Source organism: Haliotis rubra, unplaced genomic scaffold (genome assembly GCF_003918875.1).
Source record: "Haliotis rubra isolate DU_JTF1 unplaced genomic scaffold, ASM391887v1 Scf1281, whole genome shotgun sequence".
NCBI lineage: Eukaryota > Metazoa > Mollusca > Gastropoda > Lepetellida > Haliotidae > Haliotis > Haliotis rubra.
In genome coordinates this window covers 163820-189016 of record NW_025765205.1, presented here as the reverse complement: position 1 = coordinate 189016, position 25197 = coordinate 163820, and the positions used below count along the sequence as shown (strand labels likewise).

General features: G+C 39.6%; 1 protein-coding gene across 1 annotated transcript in view; it reads left to right on the top strand.

The window, feature by feature from the left end:
* Nucleotides 1-21782, top strand: part of LOC124266843 (sorting nexin-8-like) — a 50177-nt gene extending 28395 nt beyond the window's left edge. The window contains exons 6-14 of the mRNA XM_046701652.1: nt 8241-8362; nt 8902-8982; nt 9302-9462; nt 11837-11969; nt 12283-12351; nt 13002-13112; nt 13498-13536; nt 14598-14747; nt 16141-21782. Coding sequence (XP_046557608.1) covers nt 8241-8362; nt 8902-8982; nt 9302-9462; nt 11837-11969; nt 12283-12351; nt 13002-13112; nt 13498-13536; nt 14598-14747; nt 16141-16281 — 1007 coding nt within the window. The 3' untranslated portion in view covers nt 16282-21782. The remainder of the gene's footprint in view (nt 1-8240; nt 8363-8901; nt 8983-9301; nt 9463-11836; nt 11970-12282; nt 12352-13001; nt 13113-13497; nt 13537-14597; nt 14748-16140) is intronic.
* The last annotated feature ends 3415 nt before the right edge of the window (nt 21783-25197 follow it).

The window sequence follows — 25197 nt, the reverse complement described above, 5'->3', positions numbered from 1 at the left end:
TCCCTAACATCATGGGGAAAACTGATAATCAGTCAAGGAAAAGGAACGTTTGTGCTCAATGCAAGACCAATTATTCGTCCCTCGACCCTCACTTGTCTTGCAGTGACTGTATTGGACAATGTAACTGGAATAAACGATGTGGCAAGTGTAATTCACTAAAAGCTGAGGATTTTAAGGCCTACCTTCGTGTTTGCTCCCGGAGAATCGCCGATTGGGACAGGAAATCAACAGAATCTGATCCCACTCCCCCAAGCGTATCAATTTACAGCGACAGAAAATCGTAACTTCACGCAAGAGAGCAACGTCTGTGGTTCAAGAGGATTTTATGGACGCTTCATCAGATTCTTACTTATCTGAGGACGTTTGGCACCTATTACGTACGCATCAATCACCTCCTTCCATAGAGTCAGATCACTCGCGGGTGGTTGTGATCGATAATTCTTCGTTGCCTGTCCCATCTACACTACCAGGGGACCTTAGATCGACACTATCATCCTCCAGATCATCAGTACATATCCCCTCGACTGTCTCAGTTTGTTTGAAGCCTGGCCAACCGCTTTCAACCAGCCAACTGTCTCCCAAAAGTTCATTGAACCGGACGGTGCTGGCTACAACAGCGTGGCCGGGGGACGTTCATTATGAATCAACACTTCAGGTTTCATCACCTAATCACCGATCCAGATCGCCACATCATTCTAGATCACCACAACGATCTAGATCACCTTCACGATCCAGATCACCATCACAAGCCCAATCTATATCACCGTGCCGATCAAGATCACCCGATCGATCCAGATCACAGTCACGATCCAGATCACAACTACGATCCTCATCACCTGATCAATCCAGATCACCTAACCGATCCAGATCACCAAACGGGTCCAGATCACAACTTCGAATCAGATCACCGGACAGATCCAGATCACCGAACCGATACAGATCACAACATCGAAGTAGATCATCGGACCGATCCAGATCACAACATCGAATCAGATCACCGGACCGATCTAGGTCACCTAACCGATCCATATCACAACGTCAAAGTAGATCGCCAGATCACCAAATCAAGCCAGATCGCAACTGCAAACCAGATCACCTGTTCCATCCAGATCACCTTATAGATCCAGATCACGATCACAGTTTCCAGTTAGTGCATCGAGATCACTTTACAAATTCAGATCATCTTACCAACCCAGGTCACCTATACGATCTAGATCACCTTACAGAGCCATTGACCAATCATGATCACAGTGCAGATCCACATCTCATGGCCGATCCTATTCAGATGGTCAAACCAGATCACCAACTAGAACTACAGCGACCCGGACTAGTTCTTCATATCATACCGGATCACCTAGCCATACTAGGGAATCCAGATCACCGGCTTACCAACCTACTTCAGTACTTACCACGTCGAGATCTCGATACAGTTCCTCTGACTGACGTTCGAGTGATCATTGCTCTGATACCACTAATAGGCCTATAGTCTCCTATGATGTTCCGTCTACACGCTCTGAGAATCCTTCGACTCACTCTAGGATCATCGCTGAGTCATGGGAACCTGATAACAATCCCACTCCTACAGCGACTCCAGATCTAAATATGATGACCAGGGCCATAACCTCAGCCTGGAACCAAATACAGCCTACTACTCCAGCCCATCCGGCTTTGGTAGCTCCTGGCTCTTCATCTGGTCCACCTCCTGAGATTGGTACCCCTGTAAAACACCCCTGTAAAAGCTACATAGACGATTGCATCCAGGCACAACAGGATCCGATCGTATTGCTTCGCCAGCTACAATTCACCACCACGCTGCTCAGACAGTCCTTCAATGGTGGCTCGACGAATGGAATGTTTGCACCGGAGTCTCTGTGATGCCCTTTGCACCGACTCATCACCTTTTCTTAGATGCATCCCTCATGGGTTGGGGAGCTCACTTCCTCGACCACCAAGTGGCTGGGCTGTGGTCATCCGACGAAGGGATACCTCATATAAGCGAGCTGGAATTCAAGGCGGTAATTCAAGCCATCTCACATTGGGCGACAGAGCTTCGATCAACCAGTCTGTTGATCCAATCAGACACTTCGACAGTGGTTTGGTATATAAATCATCTAGGCTCGACAGGCTCGGCAAATCTGCTACAATGGGCGATCAGGTTCTTCCACGTCATCGACTCACTCAACATCGTAGCCAGAGCCAGACACATTCCCGGGGTAAAAAAATGTGATCGCCAATGCCTTGTCCCGATCCAACCGACCGTCCCCGACAGAGTGGAAGTTACTGCCCCAGATCTTTCAGTCAATGATCTACCCGTTATCACGGTCTCAAATAGATCTGTTCGCCACAAGGTTCAACAACCAACTTCCAAAGCTCATATCACCAATCCCAGACTCCTTGGTGTGGGACCTAAACGCGTTGGCGATATGGCGTTGGCCAACGTGTTCGCCAACCGGACCGGATATTTACCATTCCCCCGTTGTCGACCATTCTTGGGCCTGATGATAATGAAGATTTGACATTCGGCTATGTTAGGGCTCTAGACATTTACCTTGCTGCCTCCAAGGATCGTCGATGGCTACGGAAGCACCTCTTCATACCCTTGTCGAACGCTACAAGAACTGAGGTTTCCCGAACCACATTGGCCTTCTGGATGCGTGCCACGATCCTGCGAGCCTACACCTTTGCAGGGATGCCTCCTCCAGCCGCTTCCAATCCTCATGAGACTTCGTGCACTAGCCTCCAGCGCTGATGGCCCTCCCTCGCTGATGGCCCTCCATAGCAACTGCTCCTTGACCGCTATCATGGAAGGTTGCTTCTGGCGTTCTGATACAGTCTTCTCTTCACATTACCTGCGAGACCTGTCTGTCACGGTTGTCCAGGGACTACACCAGTTCAGACCTCTTATACTGGCTCAGCAGCTTACATCGGCCCAACAACGCAGATGAGGGACGGTTCCGCATTCGCGTTACTACTTCCTTGTATATACTGAATAAAAGTTGAACTGGATCTCAACCTTTTGTTCTCATTATATGGGTTTAAGAACTACTTCACTTGGCCTTCATACCTAGCGTGGCCCTACGGACCTGAGGCACAATCAGTATGACGATGCAAAGGTGTTCGACATTCACGCTTACTGACCTCTACTCCACGGAGCAATTACGTCAGTGAAGTGTGACCCTCCCGAATTCCAGTGGATTTCGTTACGCACAGCTGTTTATATCTGGCCCAGGCAGACTCTTTAGCCTGCCTTCTGCTGAGAGTGAGGAGAGTGATGAGTCATGGCCTGCGCATGCGTACTAACTGTTGCTAAGGCTGGCATCATCATTTAAAGATGGCGGCCACATTAGCAACCCTCCCCACCTCAAGCTTAACTCGCACTATTTCTCCTCTCTAACATTGTTTGTGTTAACATTATTGGTGTTATCCTAACACTTAACTTTGTGGCAAACCATAAATGAAGATTAATGACTGTGTGTAGAAATCTTGACAAGGGAGGTTACAATAAACAAACCCAGTCTGGAATCCGTAAAACTGAAAAATGTTCTTAATTAACAGTGTCACAATTATCTTATCTGGGTTTTCTGGAAACTGTTTACGTTATATGACAGCCCCAACTTTCCTCTGTCAGATGAAATTAACAGAGTTTATTCAAGCAGGGTCTGTTTTCACATGAATCTGTGCAAACATAGGTTTCATTCATACAGTGTATCAGAGAGTGTAAGGTTCTTGTTGATGATTCTACTAGTATTGCCATGAAAGTTTGAAGCTGTATTTTGTGTATTCTACATGGAGCAAGTTTAAGTGTTATTTTCGTTGGAATTTGTATTCAAAATGGAGAGAATATGTGAAGATCACTTTAAAAAACTGGAATTACTGTGCGGATATGTGCTGGGAGACTTACACCATTTGGTAAAAAGAGAATGCGTCTAGGCCATGTAAGAAGTTCAATGACAGACTGTATCATGTCTATGGTATTGATGTGTTATCTGACAATAGTTTCCACCCAAAAGTTTTCTGTCAAATGCGACCATGTTACAACAGGACATTCACTCACAAACAAAAGGAAAATGCAGGATACTATCAAAGGAGATAAATTTGAAAATGTTTGGGAGGTTAAACAATGTGACAATGACTGTTGGGTATGTGGTACAATTTAAAACCCAAAGTAAAGGGGAAGGCCAAAAATACAGACAGAAAAGGGCAAATGATGATGAAACATCGATTCTAGGATTAGAAATCATGGAACATGGTGCATGTGAGGGTTCAAGTTCAGTGGCGACACAGCATGCTACACCACCCGTCCCATGAAGGAATTTAAAGAGGCTCAAAGCGTCACCATTCCAGTTGCAGGACAATCCACGGAACAGTCCTTAAGTGAATGTTTAAATGAAACCAGTTATGCAACCACTTTGAAATTTGAAGAAAATTACAAACCCATTTAGTTAGGAGAAAGCTAAATACAAGCAGTAATCAGAGAACTCTAGAATGTAAAACAAAGGACAGCCCTTGTTTTTCAGCGTGTAAAGAAAGCCACGGAAACTGTCTTCAGAGGCCAAAAGCCCTTTGAAAAGAAGGCTCTCAGGAACTTTCAAAATTAAGATTAATTTTTAACTGGTGAAAAAGACCACACAAGCCAGTTTTCATCCGAGTTTGAAAGCCTTCCCATGAAAAAAAACGCGTGAAACTATTTGCCAAAAAGCAGGCATTAGAAGAAAACTGAGAGCTTCCTCCAGATATGGGCTTGCAATCAAGGCTTACTTGGGACTTTCCTGGGCCTAATATCGAAAACAAAAGAAACTAATGTCAAAACTTGGAGTGAAATTTGAAAACGAAACATTTGAGAGAAAAGAACAGTCTCAAATTTTAAAGTTCCCACATTGACTCCAAAATGATTGAAATGGAAACAACCAATGATGATGGTGAACGGGTAAAATCAGATGTTCCGATGGCATATGTGAAAGATCTGCCGACATTCGTTACAGAACTTCTCAATAATTACCTTGAATCTGGTCAACTAACATGGCACTGCAAACACATTCCAGAGGATGAAATTTGGTTGAAAATTGGTGGCGACCACGGCGGTGGTTCATTCAAACTCTGTTTACAAATAGCAAATCTTTCAACCACCAAATTCAAAACACAATACTGTCATTTTCAACATTTTTTTTGAGGCAAAGGACACCAGAAAAATCTAGAAATAGCACTTTTAACATACTGTGAGCAAATAAAACAATTTAAAGGACAGACTTGGCATGGAAAACGCATTAAAGTCTTTCTCTTTGGTGATTATGATTTCTTATCCAAAGGTCTACGGCATTTCTGGTGCAGCTGCCAAATTTCCATGCCTGTGGTGTCATGCTTCAAAATTACAGATACAGAAGGACCCGAAAGTCGGGAATATGTGGAAGGTAGAACACTTAAATCACTGAAAAGAGATCACAAAAGTTTGTAGAAAAGGGACAGGGTAGAATTGGAAATGCGGGACATACCACAATGCTATCCACCAGCCTCTATTCCCAGTGCATGTCAACAGAGTATGCCCACCATATTTGCATATTTTACTGGGAGTAGTTAAAAAACATCATGTAATGCTGGAGCAGAGATGTCATGAGCTCGATATGCTCATCGGAGGACATGCTCTCATGACTGATGATGAAGAAAGTCCAGAGACTGAATTTGGAGTATGTTTTGAGAAGTCGGGAAATACAAAAACTAGAAAAGAAGGAGAAAAAAATTTACTAACGTTTTAGAAGAAATCGACGACAATACACCTCTCGCCCATTTGGAACAACAGGAAAAGAAATTAGAAGACAAATTAAAGAAACTAAGGAAAGAAATATCAAGCAAGAAAGACTCAAGAAAACAAACTTAAGGAAAGAAAAGGCCCAGTTACAGCAAATTTGGACAAAGTGTTGAAATCGCACAAAATTGTACCCCAGGCCTATCATGCACGGTCCTTTGTGGGGAATCACTGTAAGAAATATCTCGAGCCACAGGTGTATGAAGACCTTTGCAGGAGCATTACAACCGTCACCTGCAAAATGACAAAGCATGACGGAACACTATTACGGGCATTCTGTATTAGGGAGGTGTATGAGGGAACTAAACCGGAAATTTTCTGCTGTTCATCAACTTATCAGTCATGACAAATCCAATCGGTTTGTGAAGAAATGCCAACAATCCAAAGAAGATAAAAGAGTACATGTCCTTTTATGCAGCCAAGAAATTCCCATCCAGTAGTGTTACTCCCAAAATGCATTTTTTAGAGGATCATGTGTGTGACTGGATCAACACCTGGGGTTTTGGATTAGGTTTGCATGGGGAGCAGGGGAGGTGAACAAGTCCACGCTACCATCAACCTGTTAAAACGGCGTGTATGGGGGTGAAATCTGACAAGATGAAATATGAAATTATGCTGAGGGAACATCACATGCAGGTATCACCATGTGTCCAGGCCGTACTTCCAGTCCCACCAAAAGAGTGAAAAAAATCATAAGGACTCTTCTCATTGTTATATTGATACATGGATATGTGCCATCAATAATACATTGTACCGGATATCCCAATAAATGACATAATCGTTTATACCAGGTAAGCGGTGAATTGTGGATAACCTGTATACCCTGACAATGACAAAATACATGTATATATAATCTGTCATTAAGAATGTGGATACCCTGCCCATGACAGTCTGTGAAATTCTTTATGGACACTAGATCTCATGTACAAGTGTGATATTGACACTCACTTTATCTGTGTGTACATATTTCTTATATTAACTGTAGTGGATGGATTTAGCAGTTTCAAAACAGTGAGTCCAAATTCCTTATCATTTTGAAGTCATATACCCTGCTTGAATATGATCGCATGATTGTATTGGTAGAATTAGATATCATACTCAGTGTACATATATATTGAATTGCAGGAATAACTCTACAAAGACCTCTTAAAGCGATTTGAAAATGGACAAATTGTTCTTATTATAAAGTTTAGAAAATGAATGGAATGTGAACTTTTTGACTGAATATATCAACCTCATATATATATTTCTTAAATATCATTAGATAGCAGTGACGTATGTGACAACCTTGACAAAATTCCATTTTGTATTAGTACCGCAAGGGAGCACACGCAACACACGCGCAGATTTAATATAGCATGTGCGACCTAGATCTGGGCTTTGGTATGTACAGGCCAACCGCACTGCCTTATCTCTCTCTGCCTTCCTGACTCTGCCAGCTACGCTGTGTGTACCAGCTAAGTTGCCTGGTCCTAAACAGCTGTGTGCGTTCTGCCTCGAAAGTTGCCGGGCACATCCTTTGACTAAGCTTAGAGATGCCGAGTTGTGTATGTCTTTCACCCGCCTCGGTCTGTGTCTGGGGGGCCTTCTTGAAGCAGGGGCTGGCCCGATTCTAGTCGCAAGACTTTAATTACAGGGGTACCTTGTAAATCGTGGCGAGGCAAGGCTTACTTGCCGAGTTGCGTCCCTTGTCTTGTACAAGGTTGGGGCCGAACACCACATTGCTCGGGAGCACCCATCTCCCTGGAAGTCGTTGTGCTTAGTAAGCCAAGGGGTTCCCGGAGAACCCACTACAAGCATAGGAGTTGCGTGCATGCGTAACAGGCCTCCCTTGTACATCGCTATCTACGGGTGTCATCAGTCCACACAGCTCCAAGACCAGCTGTTCGCACTGTCCAGACAGAAGGGTCATCTGCGGCCCGCCGTCCAACCGTGGAATAAGTGCAAGTCGTGAGATAGGATAAGTATATAAATATACAATTTATATTAAAATTTCTAATTTTTAAACTTATCCTATCTCACGACTTGCACTTGCATTCCACGGTTTGAGCAGCGAACCCAAATATGACTTCTGTATCTCATAGCGATGGATGCCCGCCCGGCCTCCCCACTACTCAGATTACAACGTTGGCTCTAAGATGAGAATGATCATACAAGGTAGTCACGTGGGCAATTAGTGGAGCATGCTGCAAGCTTTATTAGGAACTAGGAAGTTAATTAAGGAGAGCAGCATGGAGTGCACGGGCGAATGGACAAGGAGGCCTATGGAAAAAAGTTTACAGTCGTTCCACTAAAAGTCGAAGCAAGAGAGAGAGGTGCAAGTCGTGAGATAGGATAAGTATATAAATATACAATTTATATTAAAATTTCCAAATTCCTGTAATGTATCCATTGCTTTTTAGCTCGGAAGATCGTTGATAATTTTTTGGTTTGTTTCTAGCAAATAGAGAGTTTATTGAACACCGAAGAAAGTGCCTGCGAAGATTCCTGAACATCGTGTCAAGACACCCCCACATGCATGATGACAAGCTTACAAAGTTCTTCCTCACATTCAATGGAACAGTTAGTGTTTATTTTGTCAGTGTTTATTGTTAAGATGGTAGCTGTTCTGATAGAGCAGCCACTAAAACTATTTTGTGTTGTTGTTTAAGGCTTTATTTCTCCATCAAATATACGCTCAGTAGAACATTTTGTGTTCTTACCTGACATGTGGTCATGTCGAATAACAAGTGAGATGAAGAAATTCGGCAGTACATATTGCTTATATCAGATAACCATAATACCATCAGAATGAGTGAGTTTAGTTTTATGCCGCTTTTAGCAATATTCCAGCAATATAATGGCGGGGACACCAGAAATGGGATTCGCACATTACATCTGGTCACAGTGGAATTGAACCACCAGTGTGACCATAAAACCATCAGATTATGGATACTTAAACAACATGTAGCATTTCCATTCTTCCCTTCAATCATACGACAGAGGCACCCAAATGTGCTTCTTCTACATCCAGAGCATTCATTGCTGTAATAATATGATGAATGTGCAAATTCTTTTGTAAGCCTGAATTGAATTTAATATTAATTTTCTTTTAACCATAGGACACACAGCATAAAATCAAGGAACATTTTCGTGGAATTCCAGATGAGTTTATGACAAGTAACCTTGCAAGTAAAGCAAAGGTAAATTATATGACCTGCTGTGATAAACTAAGTCGGACACTGATAATGTAATATTTGTGGTATCTCATCAGTGATCCCTGTGTTGGCATCAGAGGAATGCCCACACTGTGGAGGGGTCTCTAGACAAGAATGGTCAGATAAGATGCCTTCCTTGATATCAGTATGGAAATTTAATTTGATGAGTCATCCACAAAAACTTTTTCATTGTCAGATTGTGTGTACTTAAGATCTTGTATTGATGACTATTAGTGACCCTAGTAAAAGTAAAAGGAATATGTATTGCACAGGTAATTGTATTTGTAATTGTACATGTGTGTAGGACATGGTTCCCATGGATACCCAAGTTCAGCTGTCCAACAGCAAGGAGCACATCCGCCAGCTGTTCAACAGTGTATCAAAGATGAAGGACATTGGAGAGAGGATGGTCCAGAGGTCGGCAGAGTTTGCTTCAGACATGCTGCAGTTTGGCAGGGAACTGAGGTAACCTACTTTCATTTCATGTATGTTAGGTAAGTAAACAGCAGCCTTTGTGAAAAATGTCTGGGTTACTCAGCATAAGCTGAAACCGAAGTCTAGTAAAGTTTTGTTTGGTCTAGTAAGATCATAGTGTTCATCCTAGCTTTTTGTAAAAAAATGGGTTATGTCATACTAAGTAGTTACTAGTAACTAGTTGAGTTCAATAATCGGTTGACCTTACCAATACTGAAGAAAATAACAAGAAAATATGAATTCAAGAAAAGGTGTGAAACTGCAACAGGCAAAGTGATTGTTTCACTAAGTAGACTCAAAGTTTATGGCACAGGGTGTTTTAGTGATAATTATCTGGATTAAATAATATTAAACAAACATTTACCTGACTCTGTCATTAGGAAACTTCATGTCATAGTTATCTTTCAGGGCAGAGTTATTGAGGTTTCATTATCAGGAGAGTGCTTGTGATTGAGGATTTGTTTCGTACAACAGTGCCCTGGACCCAGTTTCCTGTGTTTTTCAAAGGGAACTCATTCAAAACTCAACTGAGATTTTAACACAGTCAAGATTGACTGCAATTCATTGTTGTCCTTGATCTACATGACTGTGTCAAGGAATTCAACTTTGTTTCCAGAGAAAATGTGAACAAAGTCAGATTTTAGTTTGTTTTGAGAAATAAGGTCCTGATGTCTGATATGGTTTTTGTAATTGTCCCCCGCCGCAACGCGGAACGGGGACTATGTATTCAGCGGCGTACGTACGTACGTCCCGATTCTTGTTAACGCGATATCTCATGAACTGTTGCACCCAATGTCTTCAGCCTACATTGGGGGATTATGCAGACACCAGTTGATTTGGGTGACCTTGACCTTATTTTCAAGGTCACCACGACACTTTGACCACTTTTCAAACTCTTGTTAATGCGATATCTCATGAACTGTTGTACCCAATGTCTTCAAATTTGGTGACAGCCTACATTGGGGGATTACGCAGACACCAGTCGATATTGGTGACCTTGACCTTGACCTTATTTTCAAGGTCACCACGACACTTTGACCACTTTTCAAACTCTTGTTAATGCGATATCTCATGAAATGTTGTACCCAATGTCTTCAAATTTGGTGACAGCCTACATTGGGGGATTACGCAGACACCAGTCGTTTTGGGTGACCTTGACCTTATTTTCAAGGTCACCACGACACTGACCACTTTTCAAACTGTTGTTAACGTGATATCTCATGCACTGTTGTACCCAGTGTCTTCAAATTTGGTGACAGCCTACATTAGGGGATTACGCAGACACCACTGTATTTAGGTGACCTTGATCTTATTTTCAAGGTCACCACGACACTTTGACCACTTTTCAAATTCTTGTTAATGTGATATCTCATGAAATGTTGTACCCAATGTCTTCAAATTTGGTGACAGCCTACATTGGGGGATTACGCAGACACCAGTCGATTTGGGTGACCTTGACCTTATTTTCAAGGTCACCACGACACTGACCACTTTTCAAACTGTTGTTAACGAGATATCTCATGAACTGTTGTACCCAATGTCTTCAAATTTGGTGACAGCCTACATTGGGGGATAACGCAGACACCAGTTGATTTTGGGTGACCTTGACCTTATTTTCAAGGTCACCACGACACTTTTCACACTTTCAACTCTTGTTAACGCGATATCTCATGGACTGTTGTACCCAATGTCATCAAATTTGGTGACAGTTTACATTGGGGTATTACACAGACACCAGTTTATTTGGGTGACCTTGACCTTATCTTCAAGGTCACCATGATACTTTGACCGCTTTTAAAAGGCGATATCTCATAAAACATTGCACCCAATGTTTTCAAGTATGTTGACAGCCTACATTGGGTGATTATGCAGACACCAGTCATTTCAGGCATCTTGTATGTGACCCAAAATTAAAAAGTAGTAAATATAGATATTCCATTCTTTAGCGGCGGGGGACATTGCCACATCAGTGGCAAACACTTGTTCTGGTAGAGACCCATTGAGATTGGGAAGTATTTGCATAGCTTCAGAAACAATAGATAATGGATGATCATCCATACACAGTAACAGTACAGTGATTTTCAGACAACAAATCTCACCAAAACATGTTCAAGAGTTTCAGCAAATTTGTATGTGACATTCTACTTTACCATCACCACAGTTAAAAATATCTGAGGTCAGTGTTGATAACATTCTGTGTTTTGCAAAACAACCATTCTGAAATGCTGCATCTATTCTTTGGGGACAAATCCAACTTCTAAATGATAGAGGGTGATATTCCAGGGTTGTTGAAATTGACTTTTGCTCCCCATTGTGTCAGTGCCATGCAACAAGCCCTAATGCAATGTATCGTGTTCTTCCTCAGCTCTCTTAGCAATGATGCTACACCTGTGACGGCATGGGCAACGGGCAACAATGACACGTGGCACCACCTCAAGAAGGGTTTCAAGCATCTGTCTGTGGAATATGCTTCATTGTCTGACAAGGCGACAGTAAAGGTAAACATTAACCTTGTGAAGGCTGAAAGATATGGAACTGAAAGACTGATTATAATCTACTGTCCCTCAATCTGACCCAGTGATGTTTCCTGATAATTTTAGACATAATATATCAGAACATGACAAACTTTCAGATTAAGATTGACTTAATGTGCTTAGTGTTTAATACATGGCAAGGTATCAGCAGGTAGACACCTATGCATGATATTTTGATGACATCATAATGATAGCATGTGTAAATTGTGTCATCCAGTGTCCATCAATCACAAGCATGCTGTAGTATCGTTCTGTATTCTGTAACCATTGTTTCCAGGCTGTTGACGAGGAAGAGGGAGTCGTAGAAAAGCTGTCTCTATTTTTGGACTTGTTGACAGCATATCGGGTATGTTGCCTAAAATTAACATGACAGTTTACTAGCTAGCATTATCAAACCACATCAATATGATTATGCGTTATATATTTCTATCTTTATTATCCAAATTGGTCACTAGACCCCATCTGTCATTGTACCTGGACCGCGTGGATTGTTGCTAATAATATTGACCACTGGATTGTCTGCCAATATATGCTGGAATATTTCCGAGTCAGCAGCATTAAACAATAAAAAATCAAAACTAGACTTTATGACTTGCCCATAAAATACCTAGCTCTCGTACCATGCTGACATTTGGGGTAGATGCCAGAGTCGTTATGTTCCGTAGTTCACTGTCCATGCTGTAGCCCTTGGTTCAGATACCATAGGATCCTCATTACGGTTGTTGGTTTGCAAACACAATACACATGTTCGTTGGAATCAGATGGTAAGGGTCCTGCATTACGCTGGGTTCGTCTGTAAGGAGGACAGTAGTGTAGTGTAATGGTTAAAGCGTCCACTTGTTATGCAGAAGGCACAGATTTGGTTCTCCACAGGGATTCAGTGTGTGAAGACCATGTCTCCGCTGTGATATTGCTAGAATGTTACTAAAAATGGCTTAAAACCAAACTCTCTCTCATTCACTATGGTGGATAATGTAATGATTCTGTGGCATACAGGACCTATGTGAACGTCATGAGAAGGGTGTCCTCAATGACCACCAGAGAGCTATACAGAAGATGGGCCAGTACAAGAAGAAGAAGATGTCCGCTACTGTTCAGGGGCCAGAGGTGGGTCTGTCTAGACTGATACTTTTCTTGGGAATTCAGGGCAGAATGAGTCCCCAGTACTCCATGATTTTTGTGAAAGTCAACTAATGGGAATTAGTCCAATAAATTCTCACTTCATTGTTTCATTATGTCACAAATGTGTGTCTTGCTAATTGTTCTGTCAACCACTGGTTTGTCTGGCCAATAATCTGTTAATGACATGCTGTCATGATCTAACATGAATATTGATGACTGTGGTATAATACTTCATATACCCACTAGGTTTGAACCTCTCTTTGCTACACATGGAGATCCCATCATTACTTCTTTTGACATCTGTCATGTATGGATATTGGAGGTATCATAGTTGTTGTATCTCAATAACTTCTGATGAAATATGTTTCAGACAGGAGCCGTTGAACAGTTAGAGCAAAAGATTTTAGAGGTTTGTATGAATTATTAACTACTGACTGGAAATTCTTCACTCACTTCAATTTTGGGTTACTTTGAAACTGGGAGCACTGTTATGACTATTCAAGTCACTCCTTCCAACATGTTCTATTTTCAACAGTTTGTGAAGTTTACTTGTTCTCTTATAGTCTTACCAGTGATTTAAGTTATGGTGTTATTTAAGTACTATTCAGTACTGGGGCGGTGGGGTTGCCCAGCAGTTGAAGCGTTTGCTCGTCATACCAAAGGCCCGGATTGGATTCCCCACATGGGTACAATATGTGAAGGCCATTTCTGGTGTCACCTGCCATGATATTGCTGGAATATTGCTAAAAGTGGTGTTAAACTCAACTCACTCACTGTTCAGCACTATTGGGACTACAGGCTGGGTTAGACCGCCTCCGTGGTGTAGTGATTAGAGCGTCCGCCCGGAGAGCGGAAGGTCGGGTGAGTCACTCACTTCGGAGTCAGTATAATGTGTCTGAGCTTCACTGCGCATGGTAGCTCAGTGGGCTAGCACTCTAAAACCAGCTTAAGTGGTTGGCTACTATTGGGACAAAAGGCATATTCTCGAAAGCACGACTTTAAACCCAATTTCACCTCACCTGACAGGCTGGGTTAGCATGGTCATTAGTTATTGGGTATGCTCAAAGTTTCAATTAACCGTTGATTTACAAATCTCAAAGCATATTCCTTGTGTAAGCTTTAGTTGCTGCTATAAATCATGTATTACCATGTTCACTACCATCATCAAATATTGTGGTGTGGTGTAGTGATTAGAGCATCTACTTGGAGAACAGAAGTTTGTGATTCAAAACCCTTGCTGCTTCAAACCAATAGCTAAGAGTCTGTATACTGTGTTTGAATGAGGCGTCCATGTTAAATGGTATATCTCTGGACTATCATAGAACCGAGATTAGTCCACAGAAGTGCAAGCAGCCGCACACAAACACGCATGTACGCATGCACACACGCATCCACATCTGTATGTAATGCAATTAACACAATATTATACCCCATTCACAGATGGAGTGTTTTGGTGTATTTTGTTGACAGCAAGAAGGCCAGATTGCCAACATGGAGAACCGGAACTACTACTCCCTCCATTGTCTGCAGATGGAGACGCAACTTATACATGCAAACCTTGACATCTTCTATGAGACATTGCAGTCCATGACAGATGTTGAGGCTAAAGCACATGCTGAGGTAACAATTGTGTATTGGTTGGATGAAATATTAATCATAAATTGCTTTTTATTAGGTAGTGCAGCATCTATAACTTGGTGCGGTGTATTCTCTTTTTGCCTGCACTTTAATTGGCTATGAGCGGATTAGGATTAACAGTCCAGTGCCTGCACAATTATAGTCTGTTCAAGTAAGTGGAGTTCACTACCGGCACATTGAAGAAAGAATTGACCTTGAGAAACATAGACTCTTAACTGGTACCATCTCACCACTTGTTTATGGCAGTGTATGAAATAAGGCCCTGTCCGACCGCCGAGACAGGCTAGATTTCTGTGGACGGTCTTAATTTACAGCTATTCAGCCCGATGGTCTGCTAATGTTTTTAGATGTTCTATACATCTGAGTAAATTCACCATATTTGGTCTGGTTAAATCCATTTTGGGCTGGTAACATTTTGAAGTTACCAGCCCTGATGTCTGGCTGGATTTTGGCTTATTTCATACACTGGTTTAGGGTGATGCCGTTTCTCATCTGGTGGGATTGTGCATATGGGCTCTAAGGTTATGTGTCATTAAGAAAGGTTTATTCAGAAATTTTAAATATGACCATGACAGTGATTGAGTGGAGCACCAGATTAAGATGGGTTATTTATTTATTGCTTGAAGATAAGTCCTTTAGGTTTCTTTTTGAGTGACTGGTGACTGCCAGTTTTTCCTGATTATGTTTCAAGGTTTGTCAGCACCATATCTGTGCTTGTTAGTTAACCTAAATTGGTATATGTCAAAACCTACATCATTTTGGACTTTCCTCCTACATCAAGCTAAAGTATGAGGAGCGGTGGGCCTAGTGGTTAAAGCGCTTGGCTAGCCCTAGTGGTTAAAGCGTTGGCTTTCTGGTGTCCCCTGCCGTGATATTGCTGGAATATTGCTAAAGCGTTAAATTGTTAACCTGGGTGGAGTCAGATTTGAATCCTTATGAGTGGCATCGTGAATATGTGACCGTAGCCTACATTTCTGGTACAACCTCCCCCGTCAGGCCGCTTCGCTACAAAGTTCCAATTGTGAAAACTAAGAGAGCCCATTACATCCTTTATTCCAAGTACCATATCTCTCTTAAACAAATATGAAGATACCTAAATCAAAGAATTTATGCTTTGGTATCTCTGCTAATGTGTCAGTAGCTCTGCTAATGCAACACAAATTCCTGAAAAGGCATTAAAGTATTATTCTATTCTATTCTTCATTCACTCACTAAAAAGTATTTTGATAAACTGAAATACTGTTGAAAGCAGCATCAAACCCAACTTACTCTCTCACAGTCTAGTAGACTGCATATTCTCCATTCTCATTAATGTATTTATCAGATGGTAACTCTTATGTACATCCTTACATGACATTGTAATCTTTATCTACAGCTCGCAGCAGTATGGTCAGAAGTGCGGCCAATCATTGAAGGCCTCTATGCAAGTCTGAAAGACAGTTCACGCCCGTCCTCCCCCACACGAACATCTCCAATTGGCTCCCCCATGAACAATCACCCCGGAATCAGTGCGTGATATGTGCCTGTGATGTTTACGTTGTTATAGTGTCCATGTCTCACTGTGATTGGACACAACACCTTCAGATGAATTGGATCTGTTTCAACAAATCAGGGTGGGATCAGTTGCACGAGAGATCCGAAACATGTTGAAACCTAGTTCACTGTGATACAGGGGCGATAATCTGTACCTGGCAATCTCAAACAAACTTGCCATGTCAACATATGGGATGAAAAGGAAAAGATTTTCAAACACAACAGTAAAACATGTTGTTTCTGTTTATACCTATGAATAATATGTTGGATCAGTGCTATACTATGGTGAATAATCTGATGATAAGTGCTGTCTGAATGGAACTATTAGTAAAAAATTAGCTGGAAATGAAAACTTTGCGTAGCATTAGTGCAATTAAAGAAAATACTATCAAGGATGTAGATATTTGGAAAATCACTATGTTCACATCATATGATGTGTGTTAACACTGGTCAGGACAGGATTGGAGTGACAGAAACATGGATCTTGTGGCAGTGCCCAAACCTAGGGCCACAGTGAGTGCAATATGTCATATCGCCAGTAGTTGGGATTGGTATTCACTGACACATGTATTTGATATATCTTACACAATTCAACTGATCACCTCAATTATGCAGCAATACCTATAGGTAAGTATGAGGAAAAGTATGAGGACATAGGATGTGCGTGTCATAAAAAAGTGCTTATATCAATTGGTAAAGTTATGTAACTGCAAATGAGATTATTAAATGTGTGTATTTAGCTACTGTTGTTGACAATGTCAGTGATCATTCATCATGATATAATGGCCATATACAATTTGATACTTCCTGATACAGCACACAAAAAATAGTCAGATACATTAATTGAAATTTTAAACAAATTGAATATTTGACACCCTGTCATTATCTCAGTAGCTGTAAATCCTTGAATAATCACCCAGCATTTGATAATATATAAAAAATAATACATTTTACAGGGCCTAATATCTTCCTAAAGAACATTGTTCAGTACAATGGCAGGTGGCTTATTTTGGCAGGTGGCTTATTCAGGGCAGGGCAATATGTATTTTTTATTTATTGTGTTTCTTTATATGTCAAAGACTTGTATTTTTAAGCACTTTCTATACCTCAACTGATACAGTATGGATCTTTACAGACATTGATTGGTAGGAGAAAGGAGCATTAGGTATTAAATTTGTAGACTAAAATAAAACCAGCCATTGATTCAAGGATTTACGGTAGTCTGTTCATTTTAAATACAATGACCTTCCATATGGCTAGAGTGGGATGACATATCAAGATTATGGTTAAAAATATTATTATTTTACATACGCTCAAAGTACATTGTCTGGATTCCTGTTAATGTGTACAGCCAATAATGATTCTCTGTGTGAGCTAAAGTCTCTGAGAAGTTTTTGTTGTGATATATGTACTGTCTACTATTTGTACATGTTATATATAATCCTTCTTTGCTGACAGCTGTTAAACATTTGGATTACAGAGTTTCTGTTCTGTTAACCTTCTTAACTATTATAATTTCTTTAGTTTTGTTAAGTTTGAAAATTTACGAGAACCTTCAGACATTATGGGATAATTGAACAAAAAATCTGTTTGTGACTGTTTAAAAACATTACTAGCTCTTTAAGTGTCTTTTTTAGAACCTTGATCCAAAGGTCCATGTAACACAAAATGCAAACTAAACTGAAGACTATGGTTCATATGTTTTTGTGGGTAATCCAAGCTGTCTGGAAAGCAGGGATGTCCTGATTCAGGAAGTAGCTATGCAATGGGAAGTTTTGTCTGATGACACAATACACGATGTGTCCAGCAATGTATCAGTTCATCTTGTAATTTTGTCATGTTTTGCAGAAAGAAATATTGACATTGTTTTGCAGAACCTTTACTTGACCTCCCATCACTAGATCAAATGTTAAATCCAGGTTAACCAATTAAAGAGTATATCACTGGTTGATAGAATCACCTTGTGGAGCCCACTGAACATGGTCAATTTCACACAAAACAGCACAGGTTTTTGTTTGTTTCAAGACTAAAGTATCATTATGTGTTAATGCATGTGGTAGGCATATCATGACATCCCTGTTAGGATGCATTTGACTTGCAATTTCAGAAAGTGAAGTGAAAGTACACAGGTTTTATATAACAGGTCCATCATTTGACATACAACTTTTGTTTGATATTTTGTGTTGCAAGTTCAGGGCAAACGGCTATTCTGTGCACAGATGTGACTATTATTCCATGTAACATCCAGAGAACCTCAGTAGATAGTTCTCTACCTCACAGCACCCAACATTCCAGTTTGTTTCACTCGTCTCGGATGTCATCGAGATTATTCAAACACTTACAGCACCATGTGAAATATGGATGTGTACTGTAACAGCAGGGAGTTCATATAGGCTGTAATAGTATGGAGGTTTTCTCTTACCCACTTTGTCATATCCCATATGAAAAAAAGGGCATAACAATTTCATTATTCAGAAAGGTACAGTCCTATTAAACTACTGTCTTTTCTCAGTGGATTGTCTTTACATTTATGATGAAGGTGATTTTTGGGAGGAATGTTATTATTCAGATTGTTAGATGCCTGATTCAAGGAGCCAAATGTTCTTAAAAGGTGTGATGACTTAACGATTTGTGTTTCCCATTTGATCATGTTCCAATTGACATGATGTTTGTTATGTACATTTCTACTTCAATCTCTTTTGAAGATCATAGGTACTTAAGAGATATTGGGTCCTTTTAATTTCTGATTTGTTCAGTTATGAGATTGATGTCCCTATTGAGCTCCTCTAATATGATCTTGAAGATTTATCTCCCATCAGAAAATTTTACGCATTTCATTGTCTAAAGTGAGAGTCAAGAGAAACTTAAATTTTGCAAGGACTCCTCTGAATAACCTTTCCAAGTGGCTGTCTCCTTTAGAAGATGGCAACATGACCTCATCTTACCAAAGTCAAATGAAATGTGGAACCCTGCACCATTCTTGAGTAATATCATCTGTGCACTCAAGTTGAAGAAGCTGCTTTACCACGATTAAACTTAATCAGGTTTTGTCAACAGTATTGCCATGCATTAATTACTATCATGGTCTAGAAATGTAATGTTTGCAACGTAGACATAATCTATTCTTTCTTATTCCACCTTTGAGAACAATCAACAAATGGTTACCTCAGACTGACAACAATATATACATTTGTACCTGTCTCAGGTAGTAAAGGTATGTTTATTCTGTCGTGTTATAATGTTATCCTCTGCTGTCTTGTTGATTTCATTGTACAGTAGTGAAACTCACAGTAAGCAGTGATGACATCAGTACATTGTCATGAAAACTGATGAGAAATAATAATTTATGACTTGGGCCATATGTCTGAGTATAGGCATACTAGTTGGCTTTGCTAGAAGTCAGTAAAACTGGGACTATGTAAGTTCAGAGTAGAATCTTTTGAATTTATGCAGTATGTGAATTAGAGCTAGTGGATGCAACATAATTGTAACCCTGACTGTGAAAGGCACCCAGTGGTGATTATTATAGATATTTAAACAATCACTGTCTAAAAATAAATTATCATTACAAAGGTCAGACTCCCATCTGATGTCACAGCCTTTGCAATTGTGTTAATGTGTTTGGTCCATGAACTTGTCATTTTGCTAAGTATGTAGTATTAGCTTTCAGACGAGGTGTCCTGAATGTAATCATCTGTATTTCAACAGTGCAATATTTAAATAAGTAATACTTAAAATGCTGCTTCACATTTTTCCTAGTGTACTTGAATATTACTACCCTCCCCAAACACTTGCTTAACTAAAACTACTCAAAATATGTCAAGAACATTACTATCACTTTTCTCCAATCCTTTTCTCCAGTGCTTTGCCAATACAAGCTAAGCAAAATTGTGATTATATGCATCCTGTAATAGGTATTATAGCACAAACCAGAGGCCTGGAGACACATAACATCACATACACCCAGGGACTGGGATAGAGAACTTTGACAATGGGCCATTTTCAGGATTATTAGCCATTTTCTGAATTTAGAATGGGCCACTGCCCTTGTATCAATACCCTTCTCGCAGAAATCTTATCTGCCTGGAAACATGGCCATGCTAGTTGTGTCAATTGTGGCCTGTTATTCAGACATTTGTGCAAGTGTTATTGCAAAGTAGTGCATACAGTGATACTGTATGCCATGATATTGTACAAAACCTTTGGTCAATCTAATGGCTTGTTTATGTACACTCATTATTTTGAAACTCTTGAATCATAAAAGATTTAATTCCAACAGAGCGAACAGGTGCATTATTTTTGGACATATGTTAAATAGCTCTTGCTGTTTGTTTTTTCTTGGCATTTCACATTGATATGAAAAATTTACTGATAAAGTCTTCCTTGAAAGACACAAACAAGTATACCAAAGACAAAGTTTTCATGATTTCTGTGTAACTGAGTGTACATTATTTCAGTTGTCAGAATGGCTGTCAGACTGATTGCTTTTGCCCAGCATAGAATTCCAGTATTTTGCCATTATCATTGATCCTCAATGGCAAACTTTTAGATTAATAACTTTTGTCATCTTTTGACAGTCTTCCTCATGAGTTATCTGTGTAATGTGTTTCAAGTCATAACATGAATGTGTTTCATGTCATGAGAAATAGTTGGCTACATATCTCATTTCATTTATGCAGGAGGTCTATGACCTTCGAAAGAACTGACCCGGTAACTTCAAATCAAAAGTAAAAGACTCAAAAGGTATTGAGGAGATTAAGGTGTTTTCATAGTGTGATTCAGGCTGAAAAAAAATGATTTGGATTCTTTTTGTATGAGAATAAAAACATCTGCAAAAAAATATGAAAGTATCTACCCTATATTTTTGTATTTTCCAGCTTAGATAGTTTCAGAGTATTATTTAGTACCTTGGTAATGTATTAGTTAATCTGTGCAAGATAGCTATTGTGACTGAATATTACACAGAAAATGAATGTCATAATGAATGTGTCAGCTTCAAGCATTTCATTCACGACATATAAACATCTGTTAAAAATGTCCTCACAAAGCAATATTTCAGTTATTTCTGAGTCTCTTGCTGAAGGTTTTGTCATGTTCTGTGGAAATATAATTGATGATGATAATTACACCATATAAAGGCAGAAGATGGTTGTATGTGCTACTGCCGTAGAATGGGGAAATTATGTCAGTTATGTTTTTAATAGATCCATTGAAATTGACCAGAAACTAGCAGGTCCATACATAAGGTACTACTACCTAAAGCCTGAAATTTCTACTCGCCATAAGGTTACTTTTATCATTACACAAACTGACCAGGGTTAGTACTACTTATCCCCTGACATGTGTATAGCCCGTTTGGCTCAAAAGCGGACCGATGAATTGCAATGTAACTCGAAAACTAATAAACATATGATACTCAATGAAACGCTGATCATAATCAAAACATCAGACCAACTCTGAGGTTTGTTTGCAGAATCTATGTCCCAAAATTAAAAAAGTTGTTTAACAAACTATCATTAAAATTTTGACACAGTTCACTATTTGTTACGAGGGAGGAGTGCAGAGAAAGGGACAGCCAGGTGTTAGAGAAGCACGTACACAAGTGCCCACCAAGTTATTGATTCATTAACCTGTGCTGTGCCATCTTCAGCCTTTCTCGCACACCTGGCTGTCCCTTTCTCTGCACTCCTCCCTCGTAACAAATAGTGAACTGTGTCAAAATTTTAATGATAGTTTGTTAAACATTTTTTTTATTTTTAGGATATAAATTCTGCAAAAACCTCACAGAGTTGGTCTGACGTTTTAATTATGATCAGCGTTTCATTGAGTATTACATGTTTATTAGTTTTTGAGTTAGATTGCAATTCATCGGTCCGATTTTGAGCCAAACGGACTATAGTATATAAGTCTTTCTTATAGTGTACCAAGAAACAGATTCCATGAATAGTACCTGGTATATTAATATTGATGCAATACCTTGCTGGCAAAAAAATCAAAAAAAGAAAGGAGAAATTAAGACCCAAAATGGAATTCAGTGTATTTAACATACACTAATTATGAAGCATCAGATTAATGCCTCCATTTCATCTTACTATTGTCATACCTGTTCTTGAAGAACATGTGATGAATAAGGAGACCAGATTAGCTTGGATGGAAGAATTCATTGTGTCATGTCACAAATAGTGAAGCATACAACTTTAAGGATAATAACTTCTTGTTTATTGCATAGAGCGACGTTTTGATGTAGAATCTTACTCTGTTATCAAACTAACAGTGCTTTGTTATCCATAAAGTCGTATGCTTCATTATTGACTCACCACTTTCTAGAATGCCGATAAAACATGTCACAATTGCTCTAGAGGTTGCACAGAGGGCAGTGCAAACTATTTTAAAACTCCCTTTAGACAGGTAGGTAAATCAACTGTTTAACACTATTTCAGGGCTATTGTGTAATTGCAGTGGTTGCTTGATAAAGTTTTGCTATCCCTTTAGCTCGGTGATAATTGGGCATATAACAAATCATGCTGTTCATGTTGCAGAACAGTTAATTTAACTGGCATCTTGCCAGTTTGTGTCTATATTCTTTAGCAAACAATTTCTACTTGTTGTTATAGTTGTTTCATCATATAAATATTGTAAATATGGATGATTGCCATGTTATTGTACATATGTATATTGGTAAAATACATATTTTCAGAATTATTTAAGACCTTGTTATTTCTTAAATTTCATACTGTTCTAGTCAATGTATCTGATGCTTGTATATCAATGACGATGGAACCAATGTGAAATAAAACTAATGAATGAACTTTATGTTTACAGTGATTTGTTTAAGAAACCTCACTGTTTGGTGGTAAATAGAAAGCTGTTGCTTAATATAATGTTTCATAGATCTATTTTATGTCTTTTACATCACACACACACTTGCATTCACCTTACTGTTTAAGTGCGTTTATCTTTAACATGATGTTAAACTCCATTTCACTCCACCTTTGATCAGTGAATATCTCCAGACAGAAATTGGAAATGTGGCAACAAGAGCTGGATGACTGAACTGAAAGATCACATAACCAGTTAAGGATTACAGAATGTATCAACTGTGAAGTTATACGATCGATCGAAAACCAATGAATGACTATTTGTGTGAAGTCATTCAGAGACATCTATAATGAATGACAAGAAAATCATTACTAGAAAAGAAACAGTGAAATTTGTCATTGAAATCTGCACTAAATTCTAATAAAGTATGTTGCATACTTCCAGGGTGCCGTTCCACTAACCGATCTTATCTAAGATCAATCTTAGCAAGTTACGCCAATTTTACAATCGTCTTAGCTAAAAGTTACATCCGTTCCACTAACCGATCTTAGGCCGATCGTAGCCGGTCCCGATCTTACGATCCGATCCAAGCTTAGATCGAGACTCTTTCGTGCGAGAGGCACATTGTTTTTAAGGAATGGAGAGTTACGAGGATATTACCCTACTTAAATTACATTCAAAGTATTGGGAATATTTCTGTTATCAAAGTTATATGTCAAAATGACAAAATGAAGTCTTTAATTTGAAGCTGGTACACATCACTCCATTCCTGAAAAGTAATGGAGCGAGCAGACAATGGAATGACGTCACAAATGTAATTTAATCTTGAATCACACGCGGCTTGCCTTTAGAATCCCCCACCAAATATGCGCAGTGAAATCAAACATATTTGTATATTTTGTACGGCTGTCTTTATTCTTAACCATGACGTTGCAATATTGTTGTACAAATGTGTCACACCGACTCGCTCGGTTGTGTTCCCATGACGACAGTGGTCAGACTGGCCTGACATTTGTAAGGCTTCAGTGCAGTGTTTGTTTACATCACAGAAATATACAAATTCATTTCATGGGGGATTTTAGGGGACGCTCACAGTGAAATGCTCGCTCTTATTTTTCACATAGAATTGGAAAGCCACCATTTTGGTTTCTCTACGATTGATTTGAGCTATCCTAAGTTGGTCATGAGCAACTTAGACTTTGAATCTTAACTTTACGATTGACTTAGGTAAGATTGGTTAGTGGAACGGTATGCCGATCGTAACGTCACGCTAAGATTGGGATTTTAGGGGTTTACGATTGGCATAGGGCTAAGATCGGTTAGTGGAACGGCACCCAGGTCTTTTGCAATATGATGGGAAAGAAACCATATTTCTCTAATATTGTTGACTATGACTTAGAGTACTTTCTAGATAAAGTAATCTTTGGGCGTCCTTTGATCACTGAACAGTTTCCTGGTGGGCAAGACCGTTGCCTAACATTAGGGATCTTGACAAGTTATATGAATTGTAGTTTCAGTCAGTAGTTTAAAAACATATTGTCTTGGGTAATCAGTGGATACATGTCTGATATAATTTTTGTGTTTCAGTTAATTTTTAATAATCATATGGAAAAATCTACATAGAAAGAACTAAACACTCTGTAGGAAGATATGGCCATCTAAAATGTGACCAGTATGCAAGCCATCAGATGGATGCCATAAATGTAGTTATATGCCTTGAAGTGCTGGGCTTAGATTTTCAAAGCTCTCTTAGCACTAAGATAGTCATAAGTTACTGTTAATGTATGGCACTTACAACTATCTTAGAGCTAAGAGAGCGTCGAAAATCTAGGCCCAGGGGTTTAACATCTAGACAACAGAGACATTACATGGTTCATCATATCCTGATACAGCAGCTGTTAACATTTCTGTTTCCAACTGAACATTCACAGACAATTTCTTATTGATGGTGCATCTTACTGCACATAGTTACTTCTGGGGTTTTCCCCCAGTCTGCTTTGATTTCCTCTGGCCTTGTCTCCACATTTTCACCAGCTGATTGCTGTTATGAAATATAACTGAAAATCAGTTCATGTTCTAA